At 43.0% G+C, this 20,641-nt stretch overlaps 2 protein-coding genes across 2 annotated transcripts in view; one reads left to right on the top strand and one right to left on the bottom strand.

The window, feature by feature from the left end:
* Positions 1-20,641, top strand: part of XKR4 (XK related 4) — a 354,573-nt gene that overhangs the window by 330,852 nt on the left and 3,080 nt on the right. The gene's annotated exons all lie outside the window — the stretch shown is intronic.
* LOC114601328 (DGAT1/2-independent enzyme synthesizing storage lipids-like) lies at positions 2,603-13,005 on the bottom strand. The gene is made up of 6 exons (XM_077933016.1): positions 12,582-13,005; positions 8,124-8,288; positions 4,695-4,885; positions 4,220-4,280; positions 3,786-3,925; positions 2,603-2,788 (listed from the first exon to the last, which is right to left on the bottom strand). The coding sequence occupies exons 1-6, from the start codon at positions 12,856-12,858 to the stop codon at positions 2,684-2,686; spliced, it is 939 nt and encodes a 312-aa protein (XP_077789142.1). The 5' UTR covers positions 12,859-13,005; the 3' UTR covers positions 2,603-2,683.

The following is a 20,641-nucleotide window of genomic DNA, read 5'->3' as shown; positions in this document are numbered from 1 at the left end:
CAAATTTTTGCTTTTGCGGGAGGTCGGCGAGCCTCACCAGAAGAGGATCAATGAACTTACTACATGCCTCTTCGTAAAAGGGACATTTAAAAAACAAGTGTTCTGGGCTTCCTATGTCTCCCAATGGACAGGTGCAAAGTCTCTGAGCATAGGGGACTTTTCTAAAGGCTCCATCCAGGACCGGCGAGGGAAGAGCCACGCTTCGGGCGAGTGTAAAGGCCCTTCTTGCATTTCTAGATACGAGAAAGAAGAGATATGCTGCCGCTATATCTCTCTCGATTTCTCCAATTTTATATTTGGGGCACCTTGCGCAGTCCTGTTGTCTCTCAGTATCTAATATTCTTTGCCTGACCATGGCTTTTGCCTGGCCCAAGCCCAGACTTAGAAGGGCTTGAGGGGCAAAACCCAGTTTCTGGAGGGTGTTCAGAACTGCAGTCTGCCAGCCTGACTGGAATTGGTCGCAGAGGATGAGTGGGGCTATCCCTCGGGGGAGCAGATTCAATGTCAGCCATTTGTAGATTGATGTTAAGCAGATGCTAGCCTCCACTCTCATCATCCCCGTTTCCAATCTCACCCATGCGTTTGAGACACATCTGGGGACTTGGAGGAGAGCTCTAAGAAGTCTAGATTGAACTCCCTCAAGGGGGGGAGAAAGCAGAGGAAGGCGGACCCAAAAAGGAACCATACAGGAGTTGTGCCAAAGTTTTGGCCTTGTATAATTTTAGAACTGCGGGGACGAAGGAGCCCCCTTGTGCTCTGAAGAATTTAAGAATACAATTTGCGTTTTCCCCCGCTGAACTCCCGATGGAGTTTATGTGTAGTTTGTTGGTTCCTGAGGCCTGTACCACCATTCCTAGATACTTGTAGTTTGTCACTTGTTCTAATTTATGGCCTTGGAGTTCCCAGCTTCTAAGCTTTGGCTTTTTCCCAAAAGCGAGTATCTTGGTCTTTTGATAGTTGATTTTGAGACATTCAGATTCACAGTATGCTGCAAGCTTTCTAAGTGCTCTTTTGAGTCCAGTGGGGGTTCTAGATAGAATTACCGCATCATCGGCATATAGCAGGACCGAAATATGCCAATTTGCAAGCTTTGGCGGGTGGAGTTCTGAGTCATTGAGTGCAGATACTAAGTTATTTAGATAGAAATTAAATAGTAGGGGGGCCAATAGGCACCCTTGCCTGACACTTTTGAAGGTTTTAATAGGGTCCGTTAGGTGTCCTAGGTGGCTGCACCTGACTCTAAGAGCCGTGTTTGCGTGCAGTGCCTGAATTAAGAACAGGAGCCTTCTATCTATATTGGTACCCTGTAGTCTGTCCCAGAGTCTGGTTCTGGAGACTGTATCAAAGGCTGCTTTTAGGTCAACGAAGGCAGCGTATAGTGAGGCCGGCCCTCCTGATTTGTATTTGTCGATGAGATGTTGTAGCGTTAGGCAGTGATCTGTCGTGGACCTTCCAGTTCTGAAGCCTTCTTGTTCTATTGCCAGGATATTTTCATTCTCTAGCCATTCTGTAAATTTATTAAGGAGGTGCTTTGCGTAGAGTTTACTGATCACACTTAATAGTCTAATCGGCCTATTCGCTGGGTCCCCTCTGTTGCCCTTTTTATAGATTGGAGCAATTATATCTGTTCCCCATTCCCTTGGGATGCGGCCAGTGTCATCTATGTAAATGAAGAGGGTGGCTAAGAAAGGTGCCCACCAATCCACCTGTGCTTTTATCATTTCTGGTGTAATGCCGTCTGAGCCTGGGTCTTTGGCCATTTTCAGTTGGTTTATATTTGATTTCAGAACTGAAGTGATGTGAGAGACTGATAAAGTCCTACAGAAAATGATAGCTTCTTATTGTTGCTAAATGTGGTTCTACAAGCTATTTAATAATAAGATGTACTTAGTTTTTCACACATGGCTTTTCCATATTGTCTTTATTTCTGTTAATAAATGGCACAGTGTAATGTGTCATGTGTTGCTGTTCATCTGAGGGTGTGTGTGTGTATAATCACATTTTTAAATGTGGAATTGTTCCCAATGTAGTAAACATTCATATAGATTTGTTTTGGGATGCCTCATAGGAATCATAGAATAATAGAGTTGGGGTGAACCACAAGGGGCATCTATGCCAACCCGCTTGAAGCCAATCACTCCTTTTCGAGAGCAGATGGGCCTCATGCCTTCCTCCACAGACATCCTATTGGGAGAAAGCCAGCCCAATGGGTGCTAGACGAACAGGCCTCTGAGTTCCTGGGCCCTTGACCAGGACCAGCCAGCCACAGCTGCTTTGTTGACCCCTTGGGATAACTCTGTGTACCTACAGAGGTCTGCAGCCCACAGGTTCAAACCAAGTGAAAGCTTATGTCTATAAACATAAAAGAGATGTGAATAAAAGAGACATTACTCTTTCACTTGTAATATTATTTCATGTTTCAGTTAAGCACTTGCTTCCCATCATAAAAGGGGCATTCTGGGAGTATTGCAGGATAGGGCAAGAAAGCACTCGTATGTCTTTGAAAACCTAGGACCTTCTGAACACACAGCAGGTGCTGGGTTCCTGAGCTAGGGTCCCTTCCAGATAATTAATAAACAATCCAGCACAATTCTGTGTATATCAGCTTAGCTTTAATAACATAATTATTAATGCTTCCTATAACAGACATCTTGTCAGAAACACTGCAACTGTTTTATATGGACTAGTTAGCTTTGTAATGCTTATCAAATCGTTCTGAAAGAGCTCTTAAGATATTTCCTGGTCTTTTTTGGTATTTATCCCGAAGATTTTCAATTGCAGTCTTTGCCTGTTGAAAGAAGAACAAAGGAATACATTGTGTTATAGGAATATATTGCTAAATAGGTGTTCACAGTTATTAATATCTGTGATGATAAAGGGATCAAAACCAGAGGCAACACATTTATTCCAGATATAGAAGCACAATATGTAACTTCTTTCTGGGATACGTAAATGACTTTGTAGACTGAGATGTGTTGCATGATAGTCCTTGTCTCCCAACTGTCAAAAGTGGCTTCTTCAACATGGAGGGTTGGGCCAGAGCAGCCAGGGTGAGGAACCCCCACTAGGAAACTGCTCATCTGTCAGTGAATCCAGCCCACTCTCTTTATGTTTACCAAGAGCACTGTATGAGAATGGCAGAGATACAACCAAACATAAGTGCCTTGGGCTGCTTGGTACGTATTAGTTTTCCTGCACGGTTGTTACCTCCAGCTATGTGAGGAAAACTGCAGAAATGCTATTGAGTTATATTTCACTATATATTCACTATTCGCTTAGAATGGCAATGTGTGACAGGGCTAGTGACAGAAATAAGTCACCTCCTGGTTCCATGCCTCAGCAGGGCATGGGTGAAAATAGCAGAGTAGAATGGAGTCACATTCATGTGCAGAGTTGCAATAAGTCACACAAACATTAGAAGTTCTTCAGTAATAGTTTTACCAAGGCTTAAGAGCGTACAGTGCTTACTGGGTCCCCCACCGGGGAGGGGGCTTGGAGGAACCCTCTGGGGCAGATTCTGGGGCATATGGTGGGCAGAAGAAGTCCTATTGCATGAGCAGATCTTTGTGCATAAAATGCATAGGCTTTTCATGGTCTCAACAATTTACGGAGCGGGAAAGCTGAGTGATGAACATAATGCACAAAAGTCAATATAATGAACCCGATCTCTGGTCGTATAGAATGAGCCAGTCAGTAGGCAGAAACCATTTTATAGAACTGAAAAAGAGAAACCAACAGGAAAACAATATTCTGCTTTTTTACTTGCTTGTGTAGAGTTAACTTACTTTTTCAGCCAGCTCTGCAGCTGTTATATTTGGATCATATGGGATGGGTTCTCCAATATATGTCCTCAGTTTCACTGGAAATGGCCCATATATGGGAAGGCAGATAAGTCGTGTTTTCTCATATAACCATCTTGTCAGCCCTATGTATGAAAGGGAAAAGAGTCTGTAAAAAAGCGATCCCATATCAAATTTGAAATTAGTTGGCGTTCTGAATTTTTAGCAATCCCAATCAATCCATCCCAGAGATGAGGTTAAATAATTTGAGTGCATATTTTTTAAGAGACAGCACAACTTTTGCAGATAAGTGTACACTGAATAAACTACTAGTAGGTACGAAATAGATTTTTTAAAAATATCATTGTATATTATTAATCTGTTTATTGCCTGATATTAGATCTCTTGATCAACCAAGGAATATAATATATTTTTCTCACTTGACTTTCCAATGTTCCTGAATGTTTCACAAGCGTTTTGGGTAAACATAGGGATGATGGGCTGAAAGAATGAAAGAAGAAATACAAAATCAAAAGAAAGGTGAGAACTGGAGAATTACTTCACCCCACCTGCCCCACCTTTATTTTGGTTAAGGACTAGGAATAATGCTCCCCATCTGGCATTACAGTGACAAGCCAGACGCAACTGACTTCAAATTGCACATGCTGTCCCCCAGATTTTCAAGAATTGAAGAGGAAAAAAGCTATTTTTCTTTTTAAATGTAAGTGATTTCAATAGCTTTTTTTAATAAAAAAGCAGGGGTAGGAAATACTTGAAACTCCAGATATCATTTGACCCCTAAACAGGATGTTAGCCGTCCTCAACTACTTAGGATGCTAGATCGAGGATGTCAACACATTAAGTCTTATCTAGGATAATCGTGAAGGCAATGCAAATTGCACAAAGATCACTCACCACTTTCGCCTCCAAAGCTACCCGAGCGAAACCTGTGCGGTTACCCCACATTATATTGTAGTCATTACTAAATTTTGATTCTCTACCTCCACCAGGGGAAATGCCCACTAAATGGCCTTTCTTCAAAATTTCCACACATTCAGCTTTATTGAAATCTTTCAAATTGATGGAATTAAAAAGTATCTTCAGCCCTGGAAAAAAAAGCCCCAAATAGAAAGAAAATGCATTTTATATAACGCTTATTTAGGAAATATTGTGGACGCTATTCAAGTGTCATTATTCCAAAGATATTGCACTGTTACAGATCACAAGCATAGTTCTGTGCCAATCCTTTTCAAGTAGGTTTTCGTGGAAGTGCTGAGGTGGCCACCTTTTTATTTTTTATTTTTATTTTTTTTAAATAATATTTATTAAAGTTTCAAGTAATACAAAAGATTAAAAGGGGGGGGGAAAGAACAAAAAAGAAAATTTCCCCCTTTACAATTCCAAATTTTCAATAACATTTTTTCCAGAACTTCCCCTCACCTCCCCTTCTTGTATTCCACATCCAGATATTTATCTAGCAAGTTCTTATCCCTAACTTTTTAACCTTAATTTATTTATTATGTTTAATTCAATTTACATATCAGCTTTTTGCTTATTATACATTAACCCTTTATACTTAAAATTTCCTTCCTAAGATCAGCCCAGTTTCCCTTCCACGGATTCCCCATCTTTATACTAATAACAGCAGAAATTTAAAAAAGAAATAAAAGATATCAAACAGCCTTTGGATTTCCAGACCCCACCCTCCCTTCCCCGGCTTCGATCCCAAAACCATTGTCCATTAGTCCATCTACTGTCAGCCTGGCAACCTCACATCTGAGGCTCTTAAATCTCTTTCAGTCCCTCTCTGCCGGTTTCTTTGAAAGTCCTTTGTATTTGACACCAAGGCTCGGAGGGGCACAATCCCTATAATTTCCATGATCTTTCCAGCCAGGCCTCCATGTTTAAAGGTGGAGCTCAAATCTTGCTTCTTAATATTTTTAAATCCAAGTGTCCCACCTTGATCAAATTTGTAATCTCCATCTTAGCAGGCCTCCGGCTCACCATTGCCCTCTGCAGCATTGCAGCCCCTCCTTCCTGCTCCTTCTGATCAGCATCTTCTTCCACTTCTTCCACTTCCTCAATTTTGCCTAAGTTCTTTCCTTGTTCTGCTGCCTGGGTTTTGTACGTCAGGTTCTTTTCCAACTCAGTAGGTGCATTTATTGTTGACTCGAAAGTTATGGCGCTTGTAGACAAAACATGGCCTTGCTCATACATCCTTTGTAACTTTCCCACGAGAAAGGCAACCTCATCCAGGTCCGCTAGTATTTTCCGGCCTATTTCCATTCTTGTAGTGTCCCTGAATCCCCTCTAGAGGGATTCTGGTTATTCAGTATTCCTTTCACTTCAAACCCAAAGGCCAAATTAATTTGTTTCAGTCCTTATTTATTTTCAGCAACTTGTAACTATATTATGTCCAATGTAACCGGCAAGAACGTCAGAAATAAAGTTCTCTATTTTTCCAACTTTGACAGCTAATTTGACAGCTGTCAAAGTCTTCTATGTCTCCTCAGCAGGCTCCTCTCGCGGATCGCTCCCGGTCTTGGGGGGTGGGGTGGCACTTTAATCGAAATATTAACTCTTCTCCTCCAGCACAATCACTTATATTGTCAATCCATGCAATTAATAACTTTTATCCAAAACAAAAGCTCCTCTCTCGATCTTGGTTGTCAAATCCTTGCTTTGAAATGTTTACAATGGGGGGGAGACGGACGTCCTCTTTGCACCTCCCCCTGCTCGTGCCGAATCCAATAAAAAATTTTTTAAATACAATTTCCAAATTACTCACGGGTTGTTGTTTTTAATTTAAGTCCAGATTTCCAGAAGAAGAAGTCAGCACTCTCCGTCGAATGGCATGCGGCTTCGCTCGGCAGGGGAAGCAGTAGACTCGCAGCACCGTGCCACTCCCCGTCCCCCACTCCGTAGCCTTTAAAAAGGCTCCTTCGCGGGTCGGGAGGGCACTATCGGTGGCCGCCGAGTCACCAAGTCCACGGGCATCCGCGCCCGTGGTTTTTGAGGGTCCCCGCGTCGCCGGCGCGGCAGGACCCGACCCCTGTCGAGCAGACTCCCTCCGGAGCTCAGAGGGAATCCGCCACTCGGCGCTGGCGCCAACCCGGAAGCCCCGAGGTGGCCACCTTTTTAGACAAGCATTCCACAAGTCAAGTCTGTAGTACAACAGAATGACATTCAAGTTTGCATTATGATAAAAATACAGGCCACAGTGCCTTGTGGCATGCACAGAGAGACAGATACACACATGGCACAGATGAGCCCATGCTGGTTGAATCCTGCCTACACCAACATAAGTTCATCTTTTCATGCACAGGTAACTGGGTAGAGATTATATGCTGCGTTAATTCACCCAATGGGCAAATTCACCCCCAAACAGAGCACTCTGTGCTACTGGGCATTTGGGGGCCCTGTACTTCCTTTCTTCCTTATTTAAATGACCCTTTGGTGGTGTCAGAGTTCCTTGCTGTGGCTGCTGTGTGCATGCAGAGGAAGATGATGTGTGGGGAGTGGCAGTGGAGGGCCATGAACACTCCAGCAAGGGTGTCACATGGGTTTGATTGCAGTGTCACATGGGGGCATAAAAGATTTGTGTGGAAGTGCTTGATTGGCCATGTGTTCGGGTGGGGCCCTGTTTTCTGGTATCTTTGTACCTGAAGAAATCATCAAGTTGGAGACCCAGTTTCCTACACCTTGTCCTATTCTGGCATTAAAGTCAGAAGCAATCATATGCAGTTACAGCACAGAAATCAGATGTCACATTATGCAGTTGGCCCCATTTCTTAGATCCCTGAGGAAGAGTGTAGAAAGTAATCTCATAGCTGTTATGAGGTCAGACAAGGTATTCCTGCAATCTGTGATCATGGGCCAAAAGACAAAGGTCGACATGCTGTGTTGGAAACATAGCCTGATTCAAATAAGATGCCTGAAATATTATTGGAAGAAGAGGTTGAGGCTGTAAATGGCCAAAAGGAAGCCTGCAGTTTCCAACTTTCTTTTTTGTGTGAACACTCCATCTCATTCTGGGCTCATCCATTGTTGTAACTCAGATGGGAATCTGTCAGGGCAACTTGTCACTGGGAAATGAAGTGAGGCATGCTTTGAGAGGATTGCCCCAACAGCATAGGTAGGATACAATGAAATATCAACACTTGGTTACGAGTTTTATTTTTCCTTACATTCCCCATGGTCACATCCATCATCTTGCTGATATTTTATTTGTATGTTGTTTTTCACCTGTTTGCCTGATACATGGTTTTATATTTTATAGCATTGTTTTATGTCACATTTCACATATTTTTTGATAAAAAGCATGATTTGAATTTAATAATTTACCTGGTAACTGATATATGCCACTATTAATGACTGAAAAGCACTCTCTCTGTGCCTCCTTAAAAAGTTTAGCGACAAGAAATGAATAGTCAATAGCAGCGACTGCGTGATAATAAACAATAATCCCTGGTCCTTTACGGAGATGTTCCATGCCAATAACTTCATAACCTGGAAATAATACAAAATGCCACAAATAAATATTACTTTGTGAAAAATAAATGAAATATTGCAATCTTTTATTGGAGGAAAACAGTGCAGTTCAGAAAACTGAAATTTAAGATCAGGTAAAAACCTCTCCTATATGTTTCAGTGTTCTGGATGCTAGTTTGTCATCTATACAGATCAAGACTTTCTCTGTTGTGATCCCAGAACAAATGGTATTCTCCTCTGCTGGAATATTCCTTTCTTGCTTACTTTTGGGTGCAGGTGAAAACATTTTTGCCTAGTCTTTGAGTAAGCTAAAACTGTGACACTCTCTCAATCTCCTTTAAGCATTTAGATGTGTTATAATACTCATATCTTCAGACCATTCTCTGAATCACTTTACAGAGGGGGCAGGTTTAGTCGTTGTCTGAGGACTATTCCTGCCTCCGGGTCCGGTCCTGACCGGATGGATACTAGAATCAGCAAGGGATACCCACATGACCTGAAGGTGCTGCTGTGCAATGCCAGATCAATGATTCATAAGACCACTGCCATCCATGACTTGATCATGGATGGAGGACTTGACCTGGCATGTGTAACAGAGACTTGGTTGGATGAAGCAGATGGGCCTGTTCTTGCCGCTGCTTGTCCACCAGGTTTCTCTTACGCACAGCAACCCAGGTCATGTGGGCGGGGAGGGGTGGTTGCAGTGATTTTTAGGAAGTCATTAGTTTGCACCAGGCATCCTATTGGGAAGACCCAGTTTTCCGAGTGCATGTTCTGGAAGTTGGGCAATAGGGGCAGTACAGGATTCCTTTTGGTGTACCGACCTCCCTGCTGCACCAAGGATTCCCTGCCCGAGCTGCTTCAGGTCGTGGCGGATGTTCTCCTGGAGACACCTAGCCTGGTCGTCCTAGGGGATTTTAACATCCATGCCGACACGACCTTACAAGGGGCCGCTCGGGACTTCGTGGAAAGCATGGCCTCCATGGGGCTGTCCCTGAATAAGTCTGGCCCAACCCATAGCCACGGACATGCCTTGGACCTGGTGTTTACCTCTATGGATGTTGGTGATCTGACACTAAGTAAAAGCGAAACGAAAGAAGTGCCATGGTCAGATCACTTCCTGGTGCAACTGGACTTCTCTGCGACCCATCCCCTCTGCAGGGAGGTGGGACCAATTCGGATGGTCCGCCCCTGCCACTTAATGGATCCAAATGGTTTCCAGAGAGTGGTAGGGGATGCTTTATCCCATGTTGATGGCCTTTCAGCTGATTCCCTGGTGGCCCGCTGGAATGTGGAGTTAACCAGGGCTATTGACTGTTTGGCTCCGAAGCGCCCTCTCCGATTGCATGGAGCCCGGACAGCCCCGTGGTTTTCCACGGAGCTGAGGGCAATGAAACAATCGTTGAGACGGCTAGAGCGCCGGTGGCGGATAACTCATTCCGAATCTGACTGGACACAGGTTAGAGCTCAACGTCGAGCCTACCAAGTGGCGATAGCGACGGCGAAGAAGAATTTCTTCACCGCCTCTATTGCATCTGCAGAAAACAGCAGCAGGAGACTTTTTCAGGTGGTTCACAATTTAGCGGAACCACCTGCAACATTGGGGCCCAGTACGGGCCACACATTCTCCTGCAATGATTTTGCAAAGTTTTTTGCAGATAAAATCGCTCAGATTCAGAAGGAGGTAGACTCCACCGTGGGAGCACGGCCGGGGCGGGAGAGTGCTAGAGTTCTGTCTAGTCAAGTTGAGTGGGATCAATTCCAATCTGTTACCTCCGAGGATGTGGACAGGCTGCTTGGACGAGTGAAACCAACCACCTGTCTCCTGGATCCTTGCCCATCCTGGCTTATAAAAGCTAGCCAGGAAGGACTGGGCGATGGGCTTCGTGGGGTGGTGAATGCTTCCCTCCGTGAGGGAGCCTTCCCAGACCCGCTGAAAGAGGCGGTTATTAAACCGCTTCTTAAAAAACCATCCTTAGATGCGGCCACGATGGCCAACTATCGCCCAGTCTCAAATCTGCCCTTCTTGGGCAAGGTGATTGAGCGAGCGGTTGCCGAACAACTCCAGGCACGCCTGGAAGAAGCGGACCATTTGGATCCCTTCCAGTCGGGATTCAGGCCTCATCATGGGACTGAAACTGCCTTGGTCGCACTGGTTGATGATCTCCGGCGGGCTAGGGACAAAGGTGAGAGCTGTTTCCTAGTTCTGCTGGATCTCTCAGCGGCGTTTGATACCATCGACCATAACATCCTTCTGGACCGTCTTCAGGGGCTGGGAGCTGGGGGCACTGTTATACAGTGGTTCCGCTCCTTCCTCCTAGGCCGGGTTCAGAAAGTGGTGGTGGGGGATGAGTGTTCAGACCCCTGGGCCCTCACTTGTGGGGTGCCTCAGGGTTCGGTCCTCTCCCCCATGCTCTTCAACATCTACATGAAGCCGCTGGGAGAGATCATCAAGGGATCTGGGCTGGGTGTTCATCAGTATGCGGATGATACCCAGCTCTACCTCTCTTTTAAATCAGAACCAGTGAAGGCAGTGAAGGTCCTGTGTGAGTGCCTGGAGGCGGTTGGAGGTTGGATGGCGGCTAACAGATTGAGGTTGAATCCTGACAAGACAGAAGTACTGTTTTGGGGGACAGGACGCGGGCAGGTGTGGAGGATTCCCTGGTCCTGAATGGGGTAACTGTGCCCCTGAAGGACCAGGTGCGCAGCCTGGGAGTCATTCTGGACTCACAGCTGTCCATGGAGGCACAGGTCAAATCTGTGTCCAGGGCAGCTGTTTACCAGCTCCATCTGGTACGTAGGCTGAGACCCTATCTGCCTGCAGACTGTCTCACTAGAGTGGTACATGCTCTGGTTATCTCCCGCTTGGACTACTGCAATGCACTCTACGTGGGACTACCTTTGAAGGTGACTCGGAAACTACAACTAATTCAGAATGCGGCAGCTAGACTGGTGACTGGGGGCGGCCGCCGAGACCATATAACACCGGTCTTGAAGGACCTACATTGGCTCCCAGTATGTTTCCGAGCACAATTCAAAGTGTTGGTGCTGACCTTTAAAGCCCTAAACGGCCTCGGTCCAGTATACCTGAAGGAGCGTCTCCACCCCCATCATTCTGCCCGGATGCTGAGGTCCAGCGCCGAGGGCCTGCTGGCGGTTCCCTCATTGCGAGAAGTGAGGCTACAGGGAACCAGGCAGAGGGCCTTCTCGGTAGTGGCGCCCACCCTGTTTAACGCCCTTCCAGCAGATGTCAAAGCGATAAACAACTACCTGACATTCAGAAGACATCTTAAGGCAGCCCTGTTCAGGGAAGTTTTTAACGTGTGATATTTTATGGTATTTGTGGTTTTTATGGAAGCCACCCAGAGTGGCTGGGGAGGCCCAGCCAGATGGGCGGGGTATAAATAATAAATTATTATTATTATTATTATTATTATTATTATTATTATTATTATTATTATTATACAAAGTGAGAAAACAGTTTCCCAGACAGATGCACCCTTGACCAATGTCCTAAGTAGCCACAGGGTTTCATCCTTATGACCCAAATTTGGTTTTAGTAATGTATTTCTGATTTATGCTTCAACTTCTAAAGCAACATCACTCTGGGAAGCGATGAGAACATAAGATGGATCCTCTTGATCAAGCCAAAGCTCTCTGTATTCCATCATCCGGTTTTTCGCAGTGTCCATCCAAATTAGCAGCCATCACCACATCCTACGCTGGCAGATTCCATGGTTTGTGTCCAGAGTTTATGTTTCAGAGTTACCTAGTGGTTTACCATGCTCTGGAAAATGGCACCATCAAAGTCTCACTGCACGATGATATACTCATTACATTCGCTGCGTACTCACTACACGTTTAAACCCAACCCCCTTCTCTTGCCACAATCCATGAAACTATTTTTAAAGAGCTTTGCTAATTATAGCTCTGTGAGGTGTAAGCAACATTCTCCTGGTTTCTTTTGGAGAGGAGGCATGCTTTCAATGTGATTAAATGTATGGTGTTTATGCAGCCACCAGGTGACCCTTTCTTCTGTAATATATCTTAATTTCATACCTCATAATATGTTTTGCTTTTCGTTTTGATTGCTTATTACGTAAAAAAAATTCCATGCCTTTCTTTTGATCCATATGGAGCCAAGGCCAGCTTGGAGCTGTGGTGACTCTAAAGTGGGTTTAGAGGTCCACTCCTGATGCACTGTAGCAACTATTGTCCCAATGTCTCAAGTCTGAAATTCTGATGCTCAATCCTATGAAAGTATAGAAGCTGATAAGACTGAATTATTGGAATGAAAGAAAGCTTACTCACCATACCATATCTTTCCAGTTATATCACAAACTTGAGCAATAATTTTCCTTGGTTTTTCCCAAAATTTGCTAACATCACTTTCTTGCTGGTTATTAATCTTCTTGTAAATATGTAACACAAATGAGAGAGCCCAGAGACACAAAACCGTACATATGAATGGTGAATAAAGTAAAATCAGAAGCTTAAGTAACCACAAAGGGTGAACCACTAAGGTCCGATATTCTTCCAAATAAGAAACACTGATCCAGTTTTCAAGAATTTGAGAAAACCAGCTCATGGTTTCCTAATCTGAAGCACCACGTGTATGCCAATGAAAGAAATATATGAAGTGGAAATTTCCTCAGTTGTGATGGTATTTTTTTCAACTGTTTACCTGGAAAACAGAAAATGCAGTACATTAGTTTGAACTGTCATCCCAGAAGCATTCATGATTACATGAAATCTCATGTGATTTAATATTTTCCTAGTTTTCCCCACTGTAACTTGCCAAGTAGACGTATTGTTTTTCCAGCATCCATCATGGGGATGTACAACATTACAAATGTATGACTCCATCATTTATTTGATGTAAAGCAAGCTGGTTTCATTCCACTGCTGAAGTATTAAGGAAAGTGGGAAAGGGTTACTTCTCTTTGAGTCAGCATAAATGGTTCCCTGCCCCCTAAAGAGAGACATGGAGACTGTTGGAATGATCCAGTTAAAAAGTGGAGAACTTTGTGAAGATTTAATCTGAAGGAATTTGGACACATTGCAAGACTTTTGACTGAGAGAACTCTGGCAGTTGCAGGTCTTCGTTAACAACTGGACTTTGCTCTTACTGTGTCGACTTTGCCTCATCAAGGACTTTATAAGTCAAAATGCTCTCTGGGCTGTAGAGTGTGTTTTTTCAGTGTCTTTGTGCCCCCAAAGTAAAAACTAACTTTGCTACACAGTTGTTCCCTATGCTGAGCCTAACCACTCGACTTAAATTGTGTGGTGCAAACGCAACACTGAACAAGATTGAGGGTGGGTAGAAAAGTGAGCTGAAGGGTAGCAGCATTTGGGGATACACCGCAAAATGTCTCTTTCTGGGGATGTGAAATGGAAAACAGCACTGCTGCCAGATAAGAACAGATGCCGATGGCCAAACCGTTTTAACTGCCTCTAGAACTTCTTTCCAGTTGGGTTATTGGAGATCATGCCACAATACTCAGCCATCACATTTTTGTCTTCAACTTACTAAGTCATCTTAACATCCATTAGTTTTACATAGTCGAATTGTATATTTTTGATTCTACTCTATCTTCACTACATTTTTCAACTTAATGGTATAAGAAAATAGACAAGATTGGTGGTGGGGGGGTTTGTGCCTATAGTAGCTGTGTGATAGGATAAAGTAATACCTGAAAAAGCCATAAGTGCTCTAGTTCCTCACCCCCGAGAGCCACGAAAAAATAAATTTCACTGCTGTGGTTTGTCTTAGATCAGTTGTACCTTGGTTTGCAAATAGCTTAGTTCTCAAACGTTCTGGGAAGCCGAACGTCTAGTGGGGCTTCCACGGCTTCTGATTGGCTGCAGGAGCTTTCTGCAGCCAATTGGAAGCCTTGCTTTGGTTTTCAAATGTTTTGGAAGTTGAACAGACATGGTACGACAGTAAACCTTACTGCTTACCTTACTTGACAAAGATAAATGAGCGGAACAAGATGGTGCTTGATAGCTGTGACGCAGGATGGAAAAAAAGTGAATTCCTCCCTCTTTCGTGGGAGTGGGGAACATCTTTTGGCTGATTCTACAATGATCTGAGACAATAATTTGTGAAATATCCCACAACATACAGTGCACCTGTTTGCAGGTTTTTCTTCTTTATGGGTGGGAAAGAAAGCGAAACGGGTGTCTAGCAACTCCCCTCCCTAGAGGGGAGACTTGTGTGGTCCCTGGAAAAGCTGATCAATTGCCAAATGATTTATATCTGTGGAATATTTTCCATTTTAATTGCTACATATATTTGCGAACAGTATGCTTAACAACTCAACAACTTGGGAATTTACTGCATCATAAAACTTCAAATGGAAGGCTTGGACAAGAGCCAGAACTGGAAGATAAGAGTGAGCCAGGGAAAGCTTCCTTGGCAAACAGACAAAGGAAATACACACACACACATGCGCGCGCGCGCACACACGCACACACACACACACACACACACACAGTATATATACAAATTAAACTACGCCTGACAGATGAAAGGATATATGATTTTTTAACATGACTGAGAATCGATTAGCCAGTGACTGAGGACTTTGAGAGTTTAAGATCAGAATGTGGAAAATATGAGAACAAGAAGAGGGCAGAAATATCATTATGTGAGATGAGTTCTTCAGAAGTCCAGAATATGGGAAGTCCATGTGAAATTTAATAATTAATAATTCAGATTGTACCATAATTTGTTTTTTGTTTTGTTTTTGAATTGGATTATGATTTGATTTGATTTGTTCTTAATTGGATGTTCTTAATTGAAAATTAATAAAAATTATTATTATTATTATTATTATTATTATTATTATTATTATTATTATTTTATTTAATAAGATCCTTTCCACCCACCCTTGCTAAGAATGGGGAAGCCCTCATTACTGGTATTTGAGGAATGGTGAATTCCACGGGGGCACTGTTTCAACTGAAACAAAATGTTTTTATCTCACATATATTTGAGTCTGCATGCAATGCTTTCCCACTGTTGGCTTGGACAGTAGTGTACACTTGACATTAGCTACCATCCATATCTATCCCAGCTTCAAATCAACCCTGACTAAAAGAAATTAACATCCTAGCTGTGTTTTATGTTGACAGTGTGGAAACAGGCTAAGATGTTCATACAACTAGTTTTTACACGCACACAAACACAGAGAGAGAGACACACAGACAGCATCTCTCTCTCTCTCTCTCTCTCTCTCTCTCTCTCTCTCTCTCTCTCTGCTGACTCCTGCACAGGAAGTGACAAATAATACAACTACTAGGACATTTGCAAATGAAGCAGGGTCTAGTATGGTTTCAGACTGAATGAGAGACTTTGTTTTTTTGTTTTTTTTAAAGATATTTATTAAAGTTTAACAATTACAGAAAAAAGAAAAGCAAAAAATAAAAGGTTACAATACTTCAAAAATAAGAAAATACAATAAAAAACAACAATACAACAAAACAATAAAAAACAAAAAACAAAAACATATAAGAACAAAAACATTTTAAAAAGAAAAAAAAGGCATCCACTATTTTCATGTCTTTATCTTTCATTTACTTTTTTCCTTGACTTCTTCACACCTCCCTTTTTTGTATTCTAATTCAATTAGTTGTTTCAGCAAGTCCTTTCCCTCTTTCTCAAATTTAGTTCCATAATTTATCTTAATGCAATTTAACCTTAGATTTTACATCTTGACCCGTTAACAATCTATTCTTACTTAATTCTTTATAACATTTCTGCTAAAGCCATATAACTTCTTTCCACTGAATGAGAGACTTTGATGAGATTCCTGCATTGAAGAGGGTTGACTAGATGACCCTTGGAATCCCTTCCAGCTCTACACTTTATGATTCTATGAACATTTTTTTTTACTTACATTTCTGGTAAGTCTAAATTCCCTTTGCTTCAGTCACCTCTCTGTGGATGCAGCAGAAGTCCTGTCTGGTGAACTTTTTCGTAGGCTGATTTCCACCCCTATGGAGAAAGGTCCTTTTCTGTGGTGCTTTAAAGAGACTGTGATGAGTGTGCCATTTGTATGAAGAAACCAAGCATTGTGAAAAAGACTGCTAAGAGGTTGTGCCCATTTGTAATTAAAATTATTCTAATTAAAGTCACACCTACAATAGCAACCATGTCACATAACCAGCTATTGACTAAGGGGTAAAGGTAGGTATTGTGACAACTGTGTTACCTCCATTTGCTGGTGGCTTCTCCCAGTATAAGATGTGTATGAGATAGGAACATGATGTAATACACAAACCTTAAGAACATGTTCGGTTTATAATATTGAATCCTTGTGCTGCTCCAGTAAAAGCTCTTCCATTGGCACCATGCTGCATTAATTATGCAGCATGAATTGCTTGCTTTGGTGCCCCAGAAATTCCAGGTTGACATGCTCTGATATCAAAGGGTCTCTGGCATCCGGCACATGTTCAATACTGTCAGGTGGAGGTGAAGGATCCAAGTCCAGCATGCGTTTGTCAGTTAAGTCAGAGGAATAATCGCATACATACATGTTGGTCCATTTTACTCTGTCATGCAGTGCCTGCAATTCAGTCACAGACTCATTAAAAACTGAAGTTCATCAGGCAGTTTACAATATGATGATGATCATATCTATCTACATCTACATATCTATATCTACATCTACATCTATATCTATATATTTATTTCTATATTTATTGTCAGGCTTTGGGGGATTTTATCCCTCCCCCTCCCCCGGTGGCAGCAAGAAGCAGAGAAAAACAAGAAGAGTTCTTACTAATGAGTTTATTCAATCATTACAGCGAGAGACAAATGAATGCAGTCAGTCTCTCATTATTGGCATTGCTCCAGCTGAGATCCTCTCCACTCCCTTCCCTTGCTGGGGAAAAAGGGGGCGGAGCTCAGTTCCAGCAACTATCTCATTGGAGGAAGACTGAAATTAGCAGAGGTCCAACCGGGGCTTTTGATGAACCAATAAATCTTAAACAATTAACTGCCGGAGTCATCTCGTGGGGGGGGGGGGGAGACCCAAGCCTTACATTCTTGATCCTCCATTTCTACGAATATTTTATAAATTTCACTGATTTCCCCTTTTATAACTGTATTTTCTTCTTTATCTCCACTTTTTATAGAGCAGTCTCTATGCTCCTACAAGTTCAAAGACCAGAAATGCTGCAACACATGGCTCTTGACCATAAAACCTCTAGGTCCTGGTCTCCATGGCAACCATGGAGCAAACAGGGCTCCCTCATATTCTTAGGAGTGTCAGGCAATGAAGTAGAACAGTGTCTGGAAGGGACTCAGCAGCTTGCAAGGCATCATCTCTCTCTGGAAGGCCTCTGGTTTTTATCTGCCTTTTAGAAGATAGGAGTGCCTGTCTTCCTGTGGTCCATGAGGTCACAAAGAGTCAAACATGACTAAACAACAAAGTGGTTTTAATGAGTTTTAATCAGCTTTAACTCTTCAAGTGATTCATGAAGTGACTAGTGAAGATAAGATACATGTGTTTTTTATGTTTTCTGGTTCTGTTTGGCTTTTACAAGCCATGGATATTTGTTCTTAATGATTCTATGACTGAATTGCAGACAGAGTGTTGCGAGTACAATTCCTACCTTTATTCCTTAGTCAAGAACTGATTTTCTGTGATGCAATATGTTATTGTGCATTATGAATGTTCTTATAGGTGTGATTCCATATTACGCTGATTACAAAAGGCACAACTTCCCAGAAGCAGTCTCCCCAAGCCTTCTCTCTTTTTCACAATGCTTGGTTTCTTCATACAGATGGCACACCCACATCAGTCTCTTTAAACCTCCACATAAAGGGATGTGTTTCCATACTGGTAGAAATGTGCCTATGAAAAAGTAGAGCACCAGACAAGACTTCTGCTCTCAGAGAGAGGTGACCAAAGTCAAGGCAATTTAGGCTTACCAGGAATTTAAGTAAAAGATTTTGTTCATAGAATCATAAAGTGTAGAGTTGGAAGGGGCCCAACGGGTTGTCTAGTCAACCCCCTGCAATCTCAACAAACGATCCTTGCTTAGTTTTGCAAATGTGCTAGTAGTTGTGTTATCCGTCAGTTACTGTTCAGGGATCAGCAGATAGAGAGAGAGGAATGCTGTCTTGTCTCTCTCTGTGTGTACAAACCAGTTGTATGAAAATCTTAGCCTGTTTCCACATTGTCAACTTAAAACACAGCTAGGATGTTCTCTATTTGCAGAGATGAAATTAAGCACTTACAGCTTTTCCGATATTATAACACTGAGAAGCAGAAATTAAATTCCTCCCTATAAAACAGCTATTATTGGAAGCAAAACAGCTGTAGTTTAAAGCCCCCCCACCCTTATCAATTTTGTCTCTTTACCCATACTTTTTTGTTGAAAGATATAGTGAAGATAGAGTAAAATAAAAAAATATGCAATTCAACTATGTAAAGGTCTGTTTTCAGATGACTTAGTAATTTGTAGACAAAAATGCAATGGCTGTGTACTGTGGCATGGTCCCCAATAACCCAACTGGAAAGAAGTTCTAGAGGCAATAATAACAGGGTTTGGCCATCGGCATCTGTTCTTCTCTGGCAGCAATGCTGCTATTCCACTTCACATCCCCAGAAAGAGGCACTTTGCAGGGAATTCCAAAATGCTGCCACCCATCAGCTCACTGTTTTCCCCACCCTCCGTCTTCCTCGGTGTTGTGTTCGCACCACATAATTTAAATTGAGTGGATAGCCTCAGTACAAGAAACAACTGCGAGCCACCGACAGCCGAGTGGAACAGAGCCTGTTGGAGCACTGCGGACTCTTCTGCTCCAGGCAGCTCTTCCCCGGACTCCAACGCTCGCTCCCAAACTCGCACCAAGCTGCCCACAGCAGAAGAGCCCGTGGCGCTCTGAGGGGCCCTGCTCCCATTGGCTGTTGGCTCTTGCCCCAACTACATGGCAGCTAACCGTTTTGGCGCCATGCACGGCGCACCGTGTAACGTTGTGGGAGCTGCACGACGCATCCTGTTGCATGTGCCAAGCTGTGGGTTCCTTTGCTGGCTTTTCCGCTGTTGACGCACACTCCCAGCACCACCCAACATGACGTGCCAGCGCAGAACAATGGGGAATGCAAGCGGCAGCAGAGGAAATATCTCCGGACACGATCTGCCGCGCGCCAACAGTGCCAACAGCAGCAGCAAATCCCGACGAATAGGAGCTTGCGGATCCCAGGCGAAACAGTTAGCCACCATGCAGCGTGGCGACTCATTATCTTTTATCACCCAGTTTGTACTATTGACTATTTCTTCCTTGTCGCTAGACTTTTCAAGGAGACAGGGAGAGAGTGCTTTACAATAATTGATCGTGCCATATATCGGTTTCCAGGTAAGTTATTAAATTTAAATCATGCTTTTTTTCTTAAAATATGTGAAATATGATATAAAATAAAGCTATAAGATATAAAACAATGCTATAAAATATAAAACATTGTATCAGAATCAGGTGAAAAACAACACATGAAATATCAGCAAGAGTCCTCACAAAAAAGGAAGTTGGAAGCTGCAGGCTTGCTTTTGGCCATTTACAACCTCAACCTCTTCTCCCAATAATGTTTCAGGCATCATATTTGAATCAGGCAATGTTTCCAATACAGCATGTCAACCTGGGTCTTTTGGCCCATTATCGCATTGCAAGAAAACCTTACCTGACCACAAAACAGCTATGAGAGTGCCTCTTCTTCTTCTTCTTTTACTCTAGTAATTGCAAGACAATTCCTGTGCTTCCATGCAGAAATTTCATGCTTTCTTGTACAACTTGTCTACATTCTTCCTCAGGGATCTAAGAACTGAAGGAATCTGGATAATGTGACATCTGATCTCTATGCTGTAACTGCAGGCTCTCATATAATAATTGCTGCTGACTTTAATACTAGAATAGGACAAGGTTTAGGAAAATGCGTCTCTGAATTTATGATTTCCTCAAGTACAAAGAGTTTTGCAAAATTCAGTCATTAGTAAAGATGGATATTCATTACTGGAAAGAACAACGCAAATTATGGGATTCTGCTTGGGAGCATCTGCACTAGCAAACCACCTGCGCAAAATCCTCTGTGCCACTGGGTGGCAGCTGGGATGGGGTGGGAGCTGGGATAGGGTGATAGCCACTGGGTGGCAGCTGGGATGGGGTGGGAGCTACAGCTAAGGAAAAGGGCAGAAGCCCAAGTGAAGCCCCAAAGACATGTCCGAGGCTTTCATAGCAAGTCCAACATATTACCAAATCTGCACACAGATCCCAGAAAGCATGGCCCCACCCAAACACATGGCCAATCAAGCACTCCCACACACAGCTTTTATGCCCCCATGTGACACTGCAATCAAACACATGT

This window comes from Podarcis muralis, chromosome 8 (assembly GCF_964188315.1).
Source record: "Podarcis muralis chromosome 8, rPodMur119.hap1.1, whole genome shotgun sequence".
Lineage (NCBI taxonomy): Eukaryota > Metazoa > Chordata > Lepidosauria > Squamata > Lacertidae > Podarcis > Podarcis muralis.
Note: the sequence above shows the minus strand (reverse complement) of the source record. Positions and strands in the feature narration are given on the sequence as shown.